Source organism: Syngnathus leptorhynchus, chromosome 14, assembly GCF_054491065.1.
Source record: "Syngnathus leptorhynchus isolate UIUO chromosome 14, UIUO_Slep, whole genome shotgun sequence".
In the NCBI taxonomy this organism is placed as follows: Eukaryota; Metazoa; Chordata; class Actinopteri; order Syngnathiformes; family Syngnathidae; genus Syngnathus; species Syngnathus leptorhynchus.
The window spans coordinates 703,175-722,616 of record NC_141208.1 but is presented as its reverse complement, the minus strand read 5'-3'; the positions used below and the strand labels follow the sequence as shown (position 1 = coordinate 722,616).

At 47.9% G+C, this 19,442-nt stretch overlaps 1 protein-coding gene across 1 annotated transcript; it reads left to right on the top strand.

Annotated features, from left to right (window-relative positions):
* Positions 1-186: 186 nt before the first annotated feature.
* egfra (epidermal growth factor receptor a (erythroblastic leukemia viral (v-erb-b) oncogene homolog, avian)) lies at positions 187-19,245 on the top strand. Its single transcript, XM_085929970.1, has 28 exons — positions 187-503; positions 9,568-9,719; positions 9,786-9,972; positions 10,048-10,182; positions 10,255-10,323; positions 10,450-10,568; positions 10,836-10,977; positions 11,370-11,489; positions 11,644-11,770; positions 11,881-11,954; positions 12,022-12,109; positions 12,185-12,384; positions 12,473-12,605; positions 12,691-12,781; positions 13,295-13,452; positions 13,899-13,937; positions 14,061-14,205; positions 14,277-14,399; positions 14,664-14,762; positions 15,042-15,227; positions 15,296-15,451; positions 15,771-15,846; positions 16,283-16,429; positions 16,690-16,787; positions 16,851-17,018; positions 17,538-17,585; positions 17,683-17,776; positions 18,016-19,245. Exons 1-28 carry the CDS (start codon positions 395-397, stop codon positions 18,327-18,329), a joined length of 3,597 nt encoding a protein of 1,198 aa, XP_085786096.1. The 5' UTR covers positions 187-394; the 3' UTR covers positions 18,330-19,245.
* The last annotated feature ends 197 nt before the right edge of the window (positions 19,246-19,442 follow it).

Here is a 19,442-nt window from a genome sequence, read left to right as displayed (position 1 = left end):
GAATTGCTACTTGACACTTTGTTCACTCAGGCTGTTCTGTTTTTCTGCCTGCACATTTGATATGAACAACAATAAAGTATGGACAGATGAGCTTGGCGTACTGCCAAATGCATATCATATCTAATATGTTCGCTGCCCTGCTATGCGAGCGCGTACCTGCGGCTCGCGTGTCCCTCCCTGCCTCTTGTGACGTCACCCCAAGTCGCCCTCCTCCACCGCTCGCTCCAACTGCTTGCAGAGCGATTTAGAGGAGGAGCTGTCAAAGTTGTCCGGGCAGAGAAAAGAAAAGAAAAGAAGAGAAGAAAAGAGAAAAGGAAAAAGAAGAAAGAAAAGAAGAAGGTGTGTATTGAACACACACGGTGGAGCTACTTGTGTCGCTCTGATCGGACGGAGCATGGCATGGCACCTTCTCGGTAGCGGCGTCAGGACCATGGCTCGCCGCCTTCTGGGGTGGCTCGCCGTCACCTCGCTGTTCTGCTCGTCTCTTGTGGCCGAAAAGAAAGGTATGGCTGTGGGGAAGACGGAGGGAAGGAAGGGAAGGGAAGGGACTGCCACTGGCCAGCGCCGGCGCTGGCGCTGGCGCCGGCGCTGGCTGGGGAATCTCAAAAGTCCACGTTTGTGGAGCTGGCTGGGGAAAAGTTTCTCACAGTCTGGCTGCTGAGGTTGAGGTTGAGGCTCGGTTCCGGTAAATAAGCGTCGTCACTCTTGGCGGCCAACGGTTGCACATCTGGCCCAAGTAGTACCGAATGCGCCACACTAATCTGACTGTAGTGGCATATGATTGAATTGTGTCTCGTTTTGTTTGGATTATCTTTGGAATCACTTATGCCGTTTGGCCCGATCGCAATGCAAACACAATAGAAATGCAAAAATGCAACACACTCACGCTGTCACCTACAATAAATGGCAACGTTTGCCTGACTGACACATTTGGATAGATAAGAATTTATGCGTACCTGCCCAATCTAATAGGTCTAATGCAGAAGTTTGAACAAAAGATTCTTTTTGATCAAAATATGACCTGTGCCTAATGATGCTTTTCGAACATTTGCCTGGCATCAATCTGTGTTTTTCAAAACTGATGATGAGGCACTAACCACAAGTTACTCGGCATGGAAATACCAATTAATTGAGTGGAAACGTGTTGGTTTTTTCTCAAAGAAGTTTGGTCATCCGCATAGGCTAACCTACCAGGAAAACTTTAGGATCATCTGTGGGAGCAATTGCAATTTGTAATATGTTATGAAACGTGGAAATTAAATATTAGCTAGCGAAGCAGAGGTTGCAACATTGAATAGAATTGCTCAATTCCATTTTAATTGTTATCTTGCTTGCTTCTTGTTGTTGCCAGGTAGAGTTCATAGGGCACAATCATACCTGCCCATCAGGCAATCGAAAAAAAAAAAGCCCTCAGCAACACAAGCAATTTGCACCACATCCTTAGCCACAAGCATGCATTTATGAAGTCGGTGTCAGTCCGCATGGGCGAGTCGTGCTCACGACGAGAAAAGAAAAGTTGAGCCAAATGTCACTTTGGGACGCTTGCGTATCATTCCCCATGTAGCTTGTTGTCCTGTGACGACGTAAAATGACTCTTGAGTGTGATACGGGAAAAAAAAAAATCACTTCTGAGAAACATTACACTCATGACTTGGAATAATATCAGGTCCATTTTTTTTCCAAGTTGTGATTTATCTTCATTGCGTGACTCAGAGGCCTCGCAAGGCCAGATGTCAGGAGAGAAAGTGACCAGGAGTGTTACCGTACTTCCGAATGACAAGTTCCTATTAGTATGAATCAGCCAGCCAAAGCTTGTTCTTCCCTCTTTGTGTGCTGCACAAGTCCAACATGCGCTCCTAAATATATCTGCGCTTCTAAACAAAAAGGACAAGCAGAGAGTCTAATTTCCATTTGAAAAGAGATGCTACGTAGTTCCTGCAGGCGCTCTTTTTTTTTTTTTTCCTTTTTCTCACCACTGAGCAGATGTTTAAATGTGCTTTGTCAAGGTTTTCCCTCAAGGCGTTATTGCAACAAGATGTCAGACCGAAACATCTAAATTCTTCTTTCAAGCACGGTTAACTTGCTTGCATGTCTTCTTCTGCTTAGCCAAAGATCGGTGCGGTTCACCTGGAGATCCCGAAGCTCCTCGAGCACTTTTTACAAACGCCGCCGGCCCATTTATGCGTCATTTGCGGTAAGCCTGTGGATGACCCCCAGCTTGACGGCGGCGGATGACATGTCACCGCTGTAAAAACTCTTCTTTATATGGTCTCTCCAACGCGCGGGCACGAGGTGTCTGGCCCAGCGCTCGACGGGATCATCTGTCATAGATGAAACTAATCTGAAGGCCGTGTCGGTGGCTAAATCCTTAATCCCTAAAAGCGAGACTCCCCCGCTCATTTTTAGCACCAAGATCCTTTTATTGAGATGATTTGCAGATGGAAGGAGGGCTTGGCAGTTTGGAACTTAGCATCATCTTGAATATTGAATGTGAGGTTCAGCGCCATTCCTGTGAAATTTGAGCACACGTTTTTCATGACAAAAGTTGACCCTTTCATGACTTCAATAAATGATCCTCATCACTCACAAAGCTCTCCATGATTAAAAAAAAAACCCAAGCCTTTGCTTATCATGAAAGCAATGGCTCTGGAAAAGGCAGTGAAATGGGAGAAGCTGAGCTGCCGTCTGCGTTATTCCTGATGAACTTGCCAGACGCTGAAAATGTGGCTTTGTGCTTTAGGGTCAGTCGGATGAACATTTCTCATTGCCACCCCCTCTGGTCTTCAAAAACACCGCCGCTCGTGTTCCGGTGTCACAATAGCAGCTTTTTGTGTGGTTTCGGAAGCCTGCAATTTCAGGGAAACGGCTGGAGCAAGGTAAAAGAAGTTGTTTTGAAATTTCAGAGGGGGGCATTGCCCCACCCAGCGCCAGTGCTTCTCTGACTGATATTGACCAATGAGACCTGCACGTGGAGACTATCTGGATGACTTCTTTTGTCATAGTGACGGTAAAAGCGAGCCTCCTATTTTTGGGAACCGTTTGTTTTTTGGCTTGATCAGTCGGGCCACTTGGAGCTATTTTAGGGCCAGCCGCTGTTTGCAGAAATCCATTTAGTAGATAGCAGTGTGTCCATTGCATAGATAAAGCACTTCCTTCCACTCCGTTCCAGTCCAACATAGTCGTGCAGTGCAAACACATCACCAAAAAACACAGACGCTCTTTAGTTTGTGTATACATGGAATAAGTCTTGGTTACTCATTGAACACTTTGGTGTCTTATGTTTAGAAACAAAGCCAGCCGCTCCATTTTATGGCCTTTCCATGAGTGGGGGGGGGGGGGGGGGTACCTGGTTATCTTCCTAACTCATCAGGTGTAGTGTGGCACTTTGTTTCTACTGTTTGCCTCTCACGATACATCTTTAGCATCAAATGATCAGCTTGACCTTGAATTTAACAGGAAATGGAAGCCTAAAGGTGTTGGAGTCCGCAACGGCTATTTCTGCTCCAATGTTTGTGTAAGCGCTTCCCTTTTCGGGGAACGTGTGCTCGTATTTCTTTACATTGCTAGCCCCGAAGAGGAATCTCCTGTTGCGAGGAGAACAATGGCTCACCGAGCATCTCCAAAGATTTTTTTTTTTTTTTTTTCAAGCCGGAGCAGCTGACCTCTGAAATCTCTTACTTCTTCTTGTGTGGCCCATAGGGTTGTAAACAGAAGGCAAAAATGTCATCTGTCCCCCACCCTGAGACGGAGACAAAAGCTTGATTCAAGACTTTGTTGCCTTTTTGACACAGACTTATCTGTCTTGTGCGTGACCTTAACTTAGCATGTAGACATGACTTTACAACCCTGTGTCACCAACGACATCTCACTTGAGTCAACGGCTTTCATGCTGCCAAAGGCCTCGTTGTACTTTTTTTTAAATTTTTTTTTTTTATACAGCTTGGTCTAAGTCATGCTTGAAAAGCTCTGAATAGTGGCTTAGGTCATTTTAGCATTTTTGGCAGAGCCAGCCAGACAATTACCCCCCGTGTTCTTGTAAAGGGTTTGAGATTTGTCAAGCAGCAAATGATCTGGTAAAGTATCGTTTCTTCAGCCGTCAATTACAACGGCCGGAGGGGGAAAAAAAACAAGACTTCATCTCGTCTCTCGCCGTGGTTCCGGCACATTCCGAGCTCGACATCACCTCCTGGGCGTTTCGTCATCGGTGTTGTAATATGCTATTCCCATGGCTGCTATTTACAGACGAGCTGATGCCACTTCATATTTGTAGAGATTCATAAAGTCTCGCAGTGTTCAAATGTATTCATTGCACTCCAATTTCACTTCCTGGTGGGATAAGCTCTCCTTTGCCACGTTTTCATGATTAAATCCAAAGACCTGCAGGGCAGACGGAAAAGAATTTGTTCCGTACAAATAGGTCGTTTGACTTCCATCTGCTTGACTCTCAAATGAGTAATGTCGCCTTTAACGTGCACAACATACCTCTTTAGCTTTTGTGGTTAGGGAGAGATTGTTCCCCGTGGTGCAAATACCCTGGAGTGCATAACTGGAGCAGTGCCAAGCAGGAAGGATTAGGCCTCTTGACCTCCAGGATATCCACTACACATCCAAGTCCCCGCTGAGTTGATTAGCTAGATGTTTTATCTTTTTTTTTTTTTTTACACCAATCTCAGTCATCTGGGGTCCAGACACAAGATCAAAAAAAGAAATGAATTGGGCCAATAGACCTGCAAACAAGCCAGTCAATTAGTTACTCATTTATCCCAAGGGACAATTTGGGGATAATTTAGCAGATGCTAACTGTGTGTTAGTCTTATGGGTTCTTGCACATCTCGATTTTGTTGTTGTTTTGTTTTTACCAAGGGCAGCAAGTAAAAAGACCGCTGCAGCAAAATGAAGACTGTGACATATTAAGCTTAGCTATGGTACTAAACGGCAGTAGCAGGGTAAGCTAATGTTAACCTTAGCATGTAGAAGTGAATATACCATTAAAAGAGTCTTGATTGATTGTACACTTAGCCACTTTCACTTGGGACAGGCTGTTCAATAACAGCATGGACAAGGGCCAAATAAACATCTTGTCTGCGACCTGTGCTGACTGACTGACGGACGGACTGACGGACTGACTAACTGATAACGAAAGCAAAATCCAAAGCCCCTGTGTGCCTGTGTGCGTGAGGGGGCGGCCTTGAAACAACAGCGCTCCTCAGTCAGTCATTTCAAACAAGCTCCCGTCTTGTTTTGGTGGGCTTCGTCAAGCGTGATGTGCTTTTGTTTTGGCGCGTCGGATAACAGGGCTGAGGCAGGCCTTGTCTGCAGTCTTTTGGAATGCGGTCAAGTGCCTTTTTATGCTTTCACGGACGGTCACTAAACCCCAACAAATGAGCTGGTTCAAACTGGAAACTTGAAGCTGTAATAGTTTGACATTTATGTGCATCTGCTCCAAATTGATGCTGGCCAAGTGGTGAGTAACCCTAGAAGAAGAGATCACATTTCTTGTTAACAGCACAAACAATAACTCCGATAATCGCCTGAAGCACTCATGACTATAATGACTTGACTTTTCCCACAGTCATGGCTGATGGTCAATCTTTCGTTGCTCTTCCTCACATGGTGGAAAATACTTAGCGGAGGGAGGCCCCTGAGTCTTGGCAGTGGCATGCTGCTGCTGCTCTGCTGCTGCTGCTGCATTACAAACATATCAGCTTGATGTGTCACCCACCACCAGGAGGCTGGCCGGCCGGCCGGCCGGCCTGCCTGCCTGCCTGCTAAAAACTCTCTTCTTTGCTTGCTTGCTTGTGCAAACCAAATTGCTCACACTTTTGGTGAGAACAAAACAATTCCAAATAAAAAGCTACCAGTTGCTCGGCTCTTCTGAGCCAGCAAGCGTCGGATCATCTGCTAGATGCCTGGCCCGCTGATGGTTAACGCAGAGGTTGAGATGGTGACTAAGGGCTAAGTAAAGCTCTCTCTCTCTCTCTCTCTCTCTCTCGCCGACCTTCCCCGGGGCTTTTTACGGCATATTCCTTTTATGGGGTCTCTCGTGACGACGATGAGTCGACGAAGCCACGGCAGAAATGAGCCCGTCAGCGCTGGCTCTAAAAATAAGAAAGTTCTTCAGCCTGATGATGGCTTTTTTTGTTGAGCTGGGGTGAGTGAAGAGTTATCTGTCCCTCCCGTTGTGTTGATGTTCTCCGACCTGGGCCTCAGACCAGGAATGCTTGAAGCAAACCAACAGGGGATTCCCAAATCGCAGCTGCCGGAATTGTGTGCGCAAAGTCCCGTCTTTGCCTGCGGTTGTTTTTCCTTCGCTGTCACAGTGTGAGAGTTTTTTTTTTTTTTTTTTGTCGAGGAGTGAGTTAGCAGGAGCGTGCTGTCCGCCCACTCCCTCTCCCGGCCTTCCTCCCTCGCTTCCTGTGGGAATGAAGAGGAGTATGGTTTTAACAGGCAAAGGTGGGGGAGCCAAGAGAATTGGAATTTTCAATTGGGAAGCGGGCCGTGCGGCTTTTGAACAAGATTGTTTGTGGGGCCTCCGTGCCGGACTTAATGGACTTAATCCCACTGATGAGTTGAGCTGAGCCGAGCCGAGCCGGAGTCCAGCTGTGTATACCAAAGAGCGATAAATGAACTTGGGGCCCCAGTCCAGTTGGCTCACAATAAGGTGTATTTGTCCCCCCGCCACTGCCATCGAAGCAGAGAATCCATAGTTACATATTGCGTGCTGATCATTCACCGCAGCCGTTTAAATGATAACCAACAAAAGAGCGTCCGGTGAGTCAGTAACGGTGGAATTAATCATTGAAATAAAACTCGTTTTGGGATTTGGATTTTTTCTTTTTTTTTTCTTTCTTTCATCGAGTGGTCCTGTAGGATATTCGATGTGGCTTTTATTGCAATGGCAGTGCTTTCTGTGTGTCTGAAAACAAGAACTCAGTTACAATAAGGTTGCAAAAGCAAGAGGTTACTTTTGCAGCATGACCTCGCTAAGTGCGCTTCCGTATTCAATGGCAATAAACAATGGAAGGATGCTTTTCTACTTTTGAGACCTTCTCTCCCCCCCACCTCCCTCTCTCGCTCCCTTTCCATCACTTCCTGTCCTCATAATGTTAGATTCCGTCCATCCTCCTCTTCCCCCGGAGACGAGAATGGGCTACCATCTGGTCCAGCATCACAGGGTAGCCAGCCGCCTGGAGCGGATCCAGTGCAAAGAGCAACTTCCTGACATGTCAGAGGAGGCTTCTTTGGGTTTTTTTTCTTTCTTCTTTCAAATCTTCCGGTCCTTTATTGCAGCCCTCCCACCTTTTTCTTTGACGTTTGCTGTCAGGGCCCGAGGCATGTCCCTTATAAAGGAAAAATGTATTTCCTCATTTAAAACCAACCAGATACTGACACCTTTCAAATCATGCTCATAAAAAAAAAACAGCAGTGAAATGCATATTTTCTCATGGGAGTTGCCGTTGATTTGCTCAACTGTTGCAGAGGGTTTAAGTACATATATCTGTAAAGGTTTTCCAGAAATAAAGCTACCTTTTTTTTCTCCCCACTTTAAATGCCATAACTGATCTATGGGTGTGTTTTGGTAATGACCCCAAACACCACGGCAAAGGATTGCTTTCACAGATTTTCATTTCTATACAAGACACCTTATTGTAAAAAGAATGACCCAGGTTACATCACCTAATGCCGTTGACTGGGAAATCAACAAGAATGGCACTTAGCATCCTCCTTTGATGATGTATACGTTTTCACATAATTGGATGAGCAGCCTCTGGATGCCGCCTAATTCAATTGCAGCTAGGGGACGAGAGGAAGCGGCTCGCTCGCCGTGATTGAAGTATATCCAAAAGAAACCATTAGACGGCTCTTGACGGCTTATTATCGTCCCGGGAAATGTGTGGACTCTTTATTGTTTTGTTGGCAAACACACTCTTTGATATGAGAGCGAAGCAAAGTTGTAGCAAAATTTGATTTGAACTCTTCAGTTATCTGGCGAAATCTTCCAGTTATCACTTTTGGCTTACAGATGGAAGAAAGAAGATCAGATAAATCAGCACCACTTGCATCATAACAACAAGTTGCATGCTACCCTTTTTTGGTCACGTTGGGAAAGCAGCTTGCCTCTTGAGGGACACGTTTCTCAAACTGCATTTTGTTCTGAAACGCAGGCAGGAACCCGCACATAATCGGAATAATGTCAATGGCGCATGTACGGCCACTCCCTGCTGGAGTTGCTGTTACCTGTGAGCCGCAGGAGCTGACGCAATGGCCAATTGGTCTCTGTTCCCAACGTCAAGTCAAGCCCCGCCCCGCCCCGCCCCGCCCGTGTGCTGTGCCACAGCTAGTTTGGAGTCAAATGTGACTCGGGTACAGGCCAAAGTGTGAATTGGGAAAAGTACATTGTACAAAAAAAAAAAAATTGTTACAATAAATCGAAATCAACAACCAAATGTCTGAAAATGTCATTGAATCATTTCAAACACTAAATCAAATCCAGCCTTTACAGAGATAATCAAAAGGCCAATTTCTTTTTTCTCTCAGCTATTGCTTCCATTTGGGAAAAATCAAAGTGGCTGGCTGGCCCAGGCTTGCGCCGCAAGCTCATGTGTTGATTCAGCCTGACCTTGTTTTGCGCTCGGCGGCGGCGGCGGCGGCCTAATAAGGAAGTGACTTTATGATCTCAGGCTATCAGGCCATTTAGCACCTGCGGTGAAATCTGAGCAGAAAGTGGCTTGTTTCTCGTTGCAACAGCCCCACTTCTAACCTGGTCCTCTGTTGTCTGTTGACGTCACTCTCCTCGCCCCACCTTTTCTTGTGAATCAGAATCAAGTCAAGTCATGGGGAAAAAAGCAGCTGTGCCGCGTCTACGCCGTTTGCTTCGGGAATAATTACGGCGCTAATTGTATCTCACGCGGCTCCTTTAATGAATGTAACGCTCCCTCGTGTGCCCTGGGTGGGGGAGCAGCTAATGAGAAAGGAGAGTCAGGATGACGGCGGGCTGATGTTTACGTCCTAATTGCTGCTCATTCAGTGCTTTGCATCATCTCACATGGAGTGCTGACCACGTTTTATTCATGCCGCAGGTTTACATATACTGAATTGTTTGCTATGCGTAAGAATTGTGGAGGTTTTGGTGGCAGTCAAGTACTAACCTGTTGCGGAATGCGACCCGGGAGACTTTACAGTACAGCCGTGCGCTTTCCGTGACACATCTGGAAGACTCTTTGCTCGCTGGCTTGCTTGCAAAGCCATAAAGGAGCCAGCCAGCAAACCAAACACTTCATAAATGAGCAAACGTATGGCAGGGCCAGGGCTTTTCAGAACCTGTCAGACTGGCTCGGCCTACAATGGAAGACTCATTTATCCTGGTTCCAAAAAGATCCCTCTATTTGTTGAGTCAGCATTGATCTTCGAGAATCAAACAGCCAAATGCTGAAGTCCACAAAGCTGCATTTGCTTCTCTTGGTGTTTAAAGATGACATTTGCATTCTTCTTTGTGAGTGAGTTCAGCCGAGTTGCGACATTGCCCCGTACGAAGTTCCAGACGTTGATTTGAATTTCTCCCGGCAGTGTGTCAAGGCATCACCAACCGCTTGAACTTGCTGGGCTCCAAAGAGGACCACTACCTGAACATGGTCAAGACCTACAGCAACTGTACGGTGGTCCTGGAGAACCTGGAGGTCACGTACATGGAAGAACACCGCGACTTGTCCTTCCTCAGGGTAAAAGCGATATGATATGAGATTCTCATCAAATAGTCCGATCATTGCGCATTTGCTATTTGACAGACGATCGAGGAAGTGGGCGGCTACGTGCTGATCGCCCTCAACACGGCCTCCAGGATCCCGCTGGACAACCTGCGCATCATTCGCGGTCACTCGCTGTACGAGGGAGGCTTCGCCCTCACCGTGCTGGCCAATTATGACAAAGCCTCGGCGCAGGGCACCAGCCAGCTCCTTCTCACCAACCTCACAGGTCTGCGCCGACGCCCCGTCCGTCCGTCCGTCCGTCAGTCAAGTCCACGTTGGTCATGCGCTTTGTCTTTTCCAGAAATTATCAAAGGAGGTGTGAAGTTTAGCAAAAACCAGCTGTGCAACGTGGAGACCATCCAGTGGTACGACATCATTAACGAGGAGAGTAAACCCAAAATGGAGCTGCCGCTCGTGGCTGGCAACAACCCGCTTTGTGAGTGATGCGCTGTGGGCAATCGCTACTATTGAGACATGACTAAAAGCTCGTTTTTGTTTTTTGTCCCAGGTAAAAAATGTGACAAAAGCTGTTTCAACGGTTCTTGCTGGGCACCCGGACCCCAAAACTGTCAAACTCGTAAGATCATTTCTGTCGTTTATGCTAGGCTGGGACAATGGAGACAAGATGTCCGATTCGGATTCCCCCCAACTTGAAAGAATAATGTGTGTTTACTTCTGGGTCCATTTTCTTCCCTTTGTGCAGTAACCAAGCTGAACTGTGCGCAGCAGTGCTCCAAGAGGTGCCGAGGAACTTCTCCCAGCGACTGCTGCAATGAACACTGCGCCGCCGGATGCACGGGACCGCGCCCCACCGACTGTCTGGTGAGAAACAGATGATTCCACCTTTGGTCATTTGCCACCTATCTTTTGCCACCTATTTGGACTTGTTTGTTCGTCTCACACGGACTGAGCATCCTTACGCTGCAATACAACTGATATAATAGCCCATTTGACAGCAGCCGCAAGGTCTTTTTCCAATGTTTTCCGAGGGGAGGCTCCCATCTTCAAGCACGTGTATTTCAAGCGGCCTGTGCCGAGAGCGGAGGAATGCGCTGTTTTCACGAGGCCTCGGCTATGTTTGCGCCGCAGGCCTGTCGGGACTTCCGGGACGACGGGGTGTGCAAGGATTCCTGCCCGGGCCTCATGCGCTACGACCCCAACCAGCACCAGCTGGTGCCCAACCCGCTGGGGAAGTACAACTTTGGCGCCACCTGTGTTAAGAGCTGCCCACGTAAGTTGACATTTTTGCCTTAGACCTTAGCCCCTTCTCAGTTGAATGATAAACCAAGAAAATGATTCTTTCGATGCTTGTTAATGTCACATCTGTTCTTTTTCACTTTAACTTGTTTGACTCACTTCAACCTGCGTAAACATCATCAATTCAAAATATGACCTTTGCTCTCAAATCTATGCTGACAAGATCCAATTGATTTCACTGACTGACTGACTGACTGACCACACGCTGCCACGCCAAATAATAGAACGCAATCAACTTGCTAGGCTTTTATTTTGAACTTGCGTGACGGTCACGAGTTCTTTCTCCCCCACCTAAAGTTAAGTAGCCTAAATGCCGATAGGCAATATGTTAGCGTCCCAAAGCAAAAGCGCCGGTTTGTTTCTCAGATAACTACGTGGTGACGGACCACGGCGCGTGCGTGAGGACGTGCAGCGGCAACACTTATGAGGTGGAGGAGGACCACGGCGTCAGGAAGTGTGCCAAATGTGATGGACTGTGCCCCAAAGGTGAGCCCCACCCCACCTGGCACTGTGCATCCCAACGGGCAAGGGGCTACTCATTCACAGCACTTGTCAATCATTATATCCTTTTTTTTTTTACCACTCATCTCTGTTGTATTTTACGATATATTGATTTTGATTTGGCTCGCTACATCGCCAGTGTGCAACGGCCTGGGTACGGGCCACCTGACGCACACGCTTTCCGTCAACGCCACCAATATCGACTCGTTTAAAAACTGCACCAAAATCAACGGCAACATCGCTCTCATTCGCACGTCCATTTACGGGTAAGTCGGGACCTCGACGGCCTCCCGCCGCACAGCACAGCACAGCACAGCACAGCACAGCACAGCACAGCACAGCACAGCGCCGAGGTCAACCTGCCCGCTGTTTACAGGGACACGTACACCAACACGCCAAAGATGGACCCCGCCCAGTTGGACGTCTTCAAGACGGTTAAAGAAATAACCGGTGAGTTTTTCCCTCATCCAGAGTCTGCTCGTTGTGTTGGCGCTTAACCAGAGCGCTGGCGTTTCAGGATACTTGTGGATTCAAACGTGGCCCGCCGGCATGAACACCCTGGGTCCTTTTGAGAACCTGGAAATCATTCGAGGGCGAACCAAGCGGTAAAGGCGAAAAAAAAAGCTGATTTCTCATCCGTTTTCAAAAGCTGAAAGAATCCAAACGTGGTCATCCATTAGGGGAAGCCGCAGCCTGGTTGTGACCCAGCTGGACATCAGCTACCTGGGCCTGCGCTCCCTCAAAGAGATCAGCGACGGCGACGTGGTCATCATCAAGAACCAGAACCTCTGCTACACCAACGGCAGCCACTGGAAAGGGCTCTTCAAGTCCGCCGGCCAGACCGCCACCGTCGGCGAAAACGCAGACTCTGGCAAATGCGGTCAGTAAGTCGCAGAATTTCCCCCAAATTGGTGTGATTTGATTTTTTTTCCATCCTCCTCCTCCTCCTCCTCCGTGTTTGTTTCCAGCTCAGAGAAATCACACGTGCGATGGTAAGTGCACGAGCCGCGGATGCTGGGGTCCCGGCCCTGACATGTGCTTTGCGTGTCGGGATCGCAGTCGCCACGGCAGCTGCGTGGATTCTTGCAACATCCTGGAAGGGTAAGGGAGGACAATGGAGCGTGGTGCGTCGCCCTCCCTTTCTTATTACAAAGCGGCGGACAAACATTGTCACATGGCTTTGCAGGGAGCCGCGGGAGGCCGTGGTGAAGAAAACCTGCGTGGCCTGTCACCCCGAGTGTCATCCTATGAACGGGACGACGACTTGCACCGCTCCGGTATGTGCCAAAACATTTCATTCCGAGTCAAAAAAAAAACATCAGCAGCTCTGGTGTCGACTTGTTAGAGGGCGGCCCGATGATTAAATGGACAGAGTCTATTGGAATCAGAGGCGGAGCAACGTGCGTTACCACTTGGCTCCTTTCCTTCTGGTCTACGCTGGCGTTGAGGCTCGTGCCGCTGTTGAGAAACAGACCATTACGCAAAGTCTTACTGCACCTGATTGCGACAACAACAACAACAAAAAAGTCTGTGATGTTGATCTTCTTCCAACTAAAGATATTTTGTGGTTGTCGGAACACGTGGCGTATCGCTTACACCTTTCTCGTCACCTTTTGATTGTTAGCACTGCTCACTCAGGCTTTCATCCAAAGTCGCTTATTTTTGGTCGAAGCATTCAAATCAATCAATCGGTAGCAACGATATTTACATATATATGTAAAGAATCAAAGAAAGACAATTCCATTTAGGGACAGCAAAATTGGCCACCTCATTTCAATCCTGTCTTCCAGGGTTCCTCTAACTGCAGCAAGTGCGCCAACTTCAAGGACGGACTCTTCTGCGTGTCCCGCTGCCCTCAAGGCGTGCCCGGCGAGGACGACTCACTGGTGTGGAAATACGCAGATGACACCAAAGTGTGCCGGCTGTGTCACCCCAACTGCACCCGAGGGTAACATCATCGACGACATCCTTTTTTTGTTTTTGCTTTGCTAACTTCAATTTTGAATCATTATCATGAACGCCATCCTTTTTTTCCCTTCAGTATATAGCCAGACTTTCAGTTGAATCAGCACTTTTCCAAATCATTTGGCTCCACTGCTGTTTAATAAGACGTGCGCCCTTTGATTTGAAGTGAGGAAACCTGGTTCCAAGTCATCCTCTTCTGCCTGCCTTTGATGATGGTGGAAATGACAACTTTAGCGTCGTTTTCTCTTGACCAAAAATATAGTGCCTCCTACTATTTTGGCTTTGGATAATCACGCTCATTTTTTCCGAGTTATTTGAAGAACCCTTTTTTTTTTTCTTTCATTTGAAGGCACATCTATATAAGCGCTTGAGAAAATGGCCTCCCTCCCTCAATGGCGTGTTTAGTCCATGTTTGATGTTTGTTTCCAGGTGCGTGGGGCCCGGTCGTGAAGGCTGCCAAGGTAAAAGGTAAGTACACAACGCTGATTTTACAAACTTGATTTGATTTGTGCGTTTTGATCTTCCGCATTCAACGCGAGCACAGGAAACGTCTTTGACCTAATTATGGCTTTGGCCGCTCCTCCGCTTTAGCACTTCGGGTCTGTCCATGATTGCGGCGGGTGTGGTGGGCGGACTTCTGGCGGTCCTGTTGGCGGGCCTGTTGGTCGTGGTGTTGCTGCGCCGACGCCACATCAAGAGGAAGAGGACCATGCGCCGCCTACTCCAGGAGAAAGCGGTAAACACCCGATGAGAGACAGACAGACAGACGGTAGTGGAGGTAGTAACATCTGAGCGCTGTGCTTCCAGTTGGTAGAACCCCTGACCCCGAGCGGCGAGGCGCCCAACCAAGCCTTGCTGCGGATCCTGAAGGAACCTGAATTCAGGAAAATCAAAATTTTGGGATCAGGGGCTTTTGGTACAGTCTACAAGGTAATCATTCTGTCTGCTGTCAATTTTTTAATGAAAAGACACATTTTCAACTGGCGAGGTCACATGTTGGCTTCCTGTGTGCACATTTGGAGGTTTAGGATTAGATTCAAGTAGTGACGCTATTCATTTTCTGATTTTATTGCTCGTGTGGATTTCTTATTGGACTTAGTATATGACCCCTGGAAGGAGGAAATGGTTTTCTGACTGAGTCATAAATCTTCAGGTTGCTCATTAAGGTCAGTTGAAATGTGACTTGGATTGCAGGGCCTTTGGGTGCCAGAGGGAGAAGACGTGAAGATCCCGGTGGCCATCAAGGTTTTGAGAGAGGCCACGTCGCCGAAAGCCAACAAAGAGATCTTAGATGTAAGTCGACTCCCTCCCGCTTTCAAAAACAAAACAAAACTGTCACGTCAGCCGCTTGTTTCGAGTGTAAACGGAGAAAGCGTCTCACTGGAGGAAATCCATGATAAATCCACACATGTGGGCGTTGCTGTGATTCAAGGCCTTCTGGAAAATGAATGCAAAACTCCACCGGTTGTTTCCAGAGGAAAGCCGATGAATTGATTCCAGACTCAAAGGGTCTCCATCATAACGCACTTATTGTTTGCAAGACAAATGGCTCCTTTTGCCCGTTCGCCCCAGGAGGCCTACGTGATGGCCAGCGTGGAGCACCCGCACGTGTGTCGCCTGCTGGGCATCTGCCTGACGTCCACCGTGCAGCTGGTCACCCAGCTGATGCCCTTTGGCTGCCTGTTGGACTACGTCAAAGAGAACAAGGATAATATCGGCTCGGGGTACCTGCTCAACTGGTGCGTGCAGATTGCTAAGGTGAGAAGCCGTTTGGACTCCATCCAGCGCTGGCTGGGCCGCCTTTTGACCTGAAATGGGGACTCCAGGGGATGAACTACCTGGAGGAGCGCCATTTGGTCCACCGTGACTTGGCGGCCAGGAATGTCCTAGTGAAGACCCCCCAGCACGTCAAGATCACCGACTTCGGCTTGGCCAAGCTGCTCAACGCCGACGAGAAAGAGTACCACGCGGACGGAGGAAAGGTCGGTGGTCAAATGCCATTGGAGTTTTCCTTTCATGCTTTTGACACCTTGCTGCCTTTCCAGACAGTTAGTTTTGCGCCCTTGTTTTGTTTTCAGCTTAAGCCTTGCGTAAGGAATAGAAATAGTTTCCGGAAAAAAGTGACGATTGTCAGCGCAAATATAGACGGATAAGAACAGTTCAGTCACAAAGACTCTAATCAGAAATACATCCTCAGTATAATATGCGCATGTGTGTCATCTGTAAACGTCATTCATAAGTTACATTTCAAAATGAAAGCCAGGTGACCTTCAATTATGATGATGATTTTTTTCTTTGCAGGTGCCCATTAAATGGATGGCTCTCGAGTCAATACTGAACAGGACGTACACACACCAGAGCGACGTTTGGAGTTACGGTCAGTTCAAAACCAAGAATATTATCTTTGGATGTTGTCTGCGTTTAACAACACAACATGAGATGGGAGAACATCTTTCTCCCCCCCCCCCACACAAACATCTTGCTTTTCTCCCAGCTGGCCAATATGGCCTCAAGTCAACCCACACAAGCACTTCTTCCAGCTTGCTTCCACTCGTGTACAAACTGGAAAGTCATGGAAATATAAGAAAACGCTGCTTCCTTCTTTCTTTCTTTCTTTCTCATCTGCTTTTGTATCTCCACATACCTTTCTGTCCAAGCCATCATCAGCAAGCCCCCCCCCCCAGATAGAACTCCCACATCCCATTTGTCAACATTTGGACACCGCGGGGCATTTTTGCTCACATCCTGTCACTGGCATTTCCACGCTCGTATGGCACGCGAGCAGCCAAGTGACTTCTCCTTTTTCTTGGCAGGCGTGACCGCGTGGGAGCTGATGACGTTCGGCACCAAGCCGTACGACGGCATTCCGGCCAGCGACATCGCCGGCGTGCTGGAGAAAGGCGAGCGTTTGCCTCAGCCTCCCATCTGCACCATTGACGTCTATATGATCATGGTCAAATGTAAGTGGCTAAATATAGTACTTTGAAATGTAGTCATTGTGTTTTGGGATAGATAGATAGATAGATAGATAGATAGATAGATAGATAGATAGATCCACAGAAAAGCAACCCCCCCCCCCCCAAAAAAAAAGTCTCATGTCTCAAATCATGAAAAGGTTCTTCATCGGTTCCAGTCTCCAGCAATATTTTGATGTGCTTTTTTTGACTCCAGAATATTTTGGTTTTAAAAACGCATCATGTTTCTATTGTCACGTGCGCAGGTTGGATGATCGACGCAGATAGTCGACCACGTTTCCGAGAACTCATAGCAGAGTTCACAAAAATGGCTCGGGATCCTCCCCGCTATCTGGTCATTCAGGTACGTCCATGAATGTCGTTCCCAATGGCGTTTGCGAGGCTAACTCCGCTAACGACGTTCCAGGGGGACGAGAATTTGCACCTGCACGATCCTCCCGACGACCGGTTCTTCCGCACCCTGGTGAGCGGCGAGCACACGGAGGATGCCGTCGACGCCGACGAGTACCTGCTCCCGCAGCGCGGCTTCTTCGCCAGCCCGAGCACATCTCAGACGCCGCTGCTGCACTCCACCGTGAGCCTTCGCCCTGTCCGGCTCAGATCCGATTGATGAATGAATCCATTCGGAGGCGTGTCCGTGACTGAGATTTATAGCCCAAATTGTGTTATTCTCAACACAAACAAGTAGGCCTCATTCTTCTCCGCTCTCCCACGTTTCCTCCCAGGTGGAGCTCTTCTTTCTCAGCTTGACTGTTGGCCATGTGTCAGTCTACCTGTGATTACTTTTGCAGAGCCTCTGTTTTTGTCATATCATAGCAAAGGGTGGGGGCGGAGCGGTGGAAGTCGGCAAAATCTTTTCCAGGCGTGTTTTAATTTGCTCTTCTTGTTAAAAGTAATTGCTTTCCTCGCGGCGGCGGCGGCGGCAGCGACGAAAGACGCGACGCAGCTCGTGACGGCGGCTTCGGCCGAGTCGGCCGGATGCTTCTCACGCTGCCCGTGACAGCTTTGCGGTTCCTCTCGGAGCCAAAACGAGACTCTGTAATGATTTGAATGGAAAACGTGACATTGAGTGACCCTTTTGCTTTCCCGACAGAGCCTGAACAGCAGCAATGGGATGTGCAATGGCAGAAATGGATTAGTGGTAAGAAGAAGAAGAAGAGAGAGAAAAAAAAAAAAGTCATGATACCTTTTCATGAAGAAAAAAAAAAAAAAAAAAGCCCCTTTTTGTATGCTTACAGAACGGGTTGCCCAGCCGGGATGGAAGTATAGTTCTTCGTTATATTCCCGATCCCACGGATAAACTGTTAGATGACGCCTTCCAGCCTGCTCCAGGTGAGCCAGCGCTCGAACCGCACGTCCCTCAGGTGTTGGCCAATAAACAGTGCCACCCAGTGGTCAAAAAGCACATTGCACATTGATCCCTTCCGTCTTAATGTGAAGATGTTCCTCCGTACGAGGTCTATTGGAAAACAGAACGTCTGCCAGGCTGTAACGTTCAGCTGTGGAGTTCATTCAAATCTACAATTTGAAGAGCGCTTCAGCTGCTGTTTTGTGCCGATGCTTTCCCACAGACTACATGAACCAGAACACGGCCTCGGACATGACGAATCCCGTGTACCAGCACCCCGCCCTCCCGCGCACCCCGCTTCCCACCATCTCCTCGGACGACGACTGCGAGTACCTCAACTGCTTCCAGAACGGACCCGAGTACCTGAACGAGCTCCCGCCCCGCCCCGACGGCCCGCTCCACGCCGTCCACAAGTACAAGCCGCAGAACAGCATGGACAACCCCGACTACCAGCACAGCTTCACGCCCACCTTCAAAGCCCGCATGAACGGGCACCTGCCGGCAGCGGGGAATGCAGAGTACCTGGGCCCAAACTGATGGTTAAGCCACGCTTTTCCCACAACGGTACCGCCAATGATCTCGAACCTCTTCAGAACTCTTCCCGAGAGGTCACGCGAGCCCCGGTGGAAAGTGAGAACGTATCGCGGCGACAATGAGGAAGCGAACTCGTCCGCAGCTGGCATAAAAAGGGGGAACTGAAATGAGCAGCTCAAGCCCAAAAAAATTGGGTTCACATCCTGCAACCACCACTCGAGGAAGACTTTCCACGGGCCCACTGTGTTGAGGGGGGCGGGGCTAACTCATTTTTCTTTGGGCTTGCCATGCTGGATGGACACTCAGAATGTATAAATCGTCCACTTTAGGGGAAAGCTGGTGAATTGCAAAATGATGCAAAGATAACAGTGACTTGCCACATTGGTTGAACACAAGTAGCCCTTTCCACTGCACCACTTGCCACAAATGACCAAATTGAACACGCACCTACAAAAAACGATATCTGACTTGACCAAAAAAACAAAGCCACTTCCCAACACATTCCTCTTTTGTGGAGAGAGAATTCCTGGTCAAGGCCAAGCATGGTAAGGCCAAGCATGTAATGTGTGTGTGTGTGTGAGAGCATTTCAATAAGCTTAGTATTTCCCCATGGTTGCAGTCATTTGCCTCCTCCCTGTGAGAGTATGAACTATGAAATTCCCAGTTTTAAAGGAATGCACTAAATGTAGCAACATGTTCAGCCTACTTTTGTAGATGTGACACAGGTACATGTACCGGTATAGCCGTGTATCCATGATGCTGTGATAAATAGATATACACAATATGAATATAGTCCGCTGTAATATATCTATATATATATATATATAAGCGCTGCACCGTATACTCACCAGAGTTGTGATCATTGAAATGTATGTACAGTATATGAATCATGAATAAATCTTTTTTTTTTCTATGGAAATAAACACCACATTGTGTGTTTTTTGTTTTTACTTGAAACTGAGTTCTCGATTATCTTTCAAAAAAAATGCGATTCATTCATCCTATCAGTCACGAGTGCAGCACCTAAAGTCTCACAAACTAACTGTAGATAAGATCGGCATGCATTTGAATAATATCTCTGTTTTTGGTTGGTGACATTCTTTTTATTCTTCATAT

Bases quoted from the DNA above. Each gene is read 5' to 3' on its own strand.
- egfra (XM_085929970.1), top strand. From the start codon at position 395: ATGGCATGGCACCTTCTCGGTAGCGGCGTCAGGACCATGGCTCGCCGC. The intron at 12,782-13,294 runs GTATGTGCCAAA...CCTGTCTTCCAG, and splicing joins CGACGACTTGCACCGCTCCG to GGTTCCTCTAACTGCAGCAA. The intron at 14,206-14,276 runs GTAAACACCCGA...CTGTGCTTCCAG, and splicing joins GCCTACTCCAGGAGAAAGCG to TTGGTAGAACCCCTGACCCC.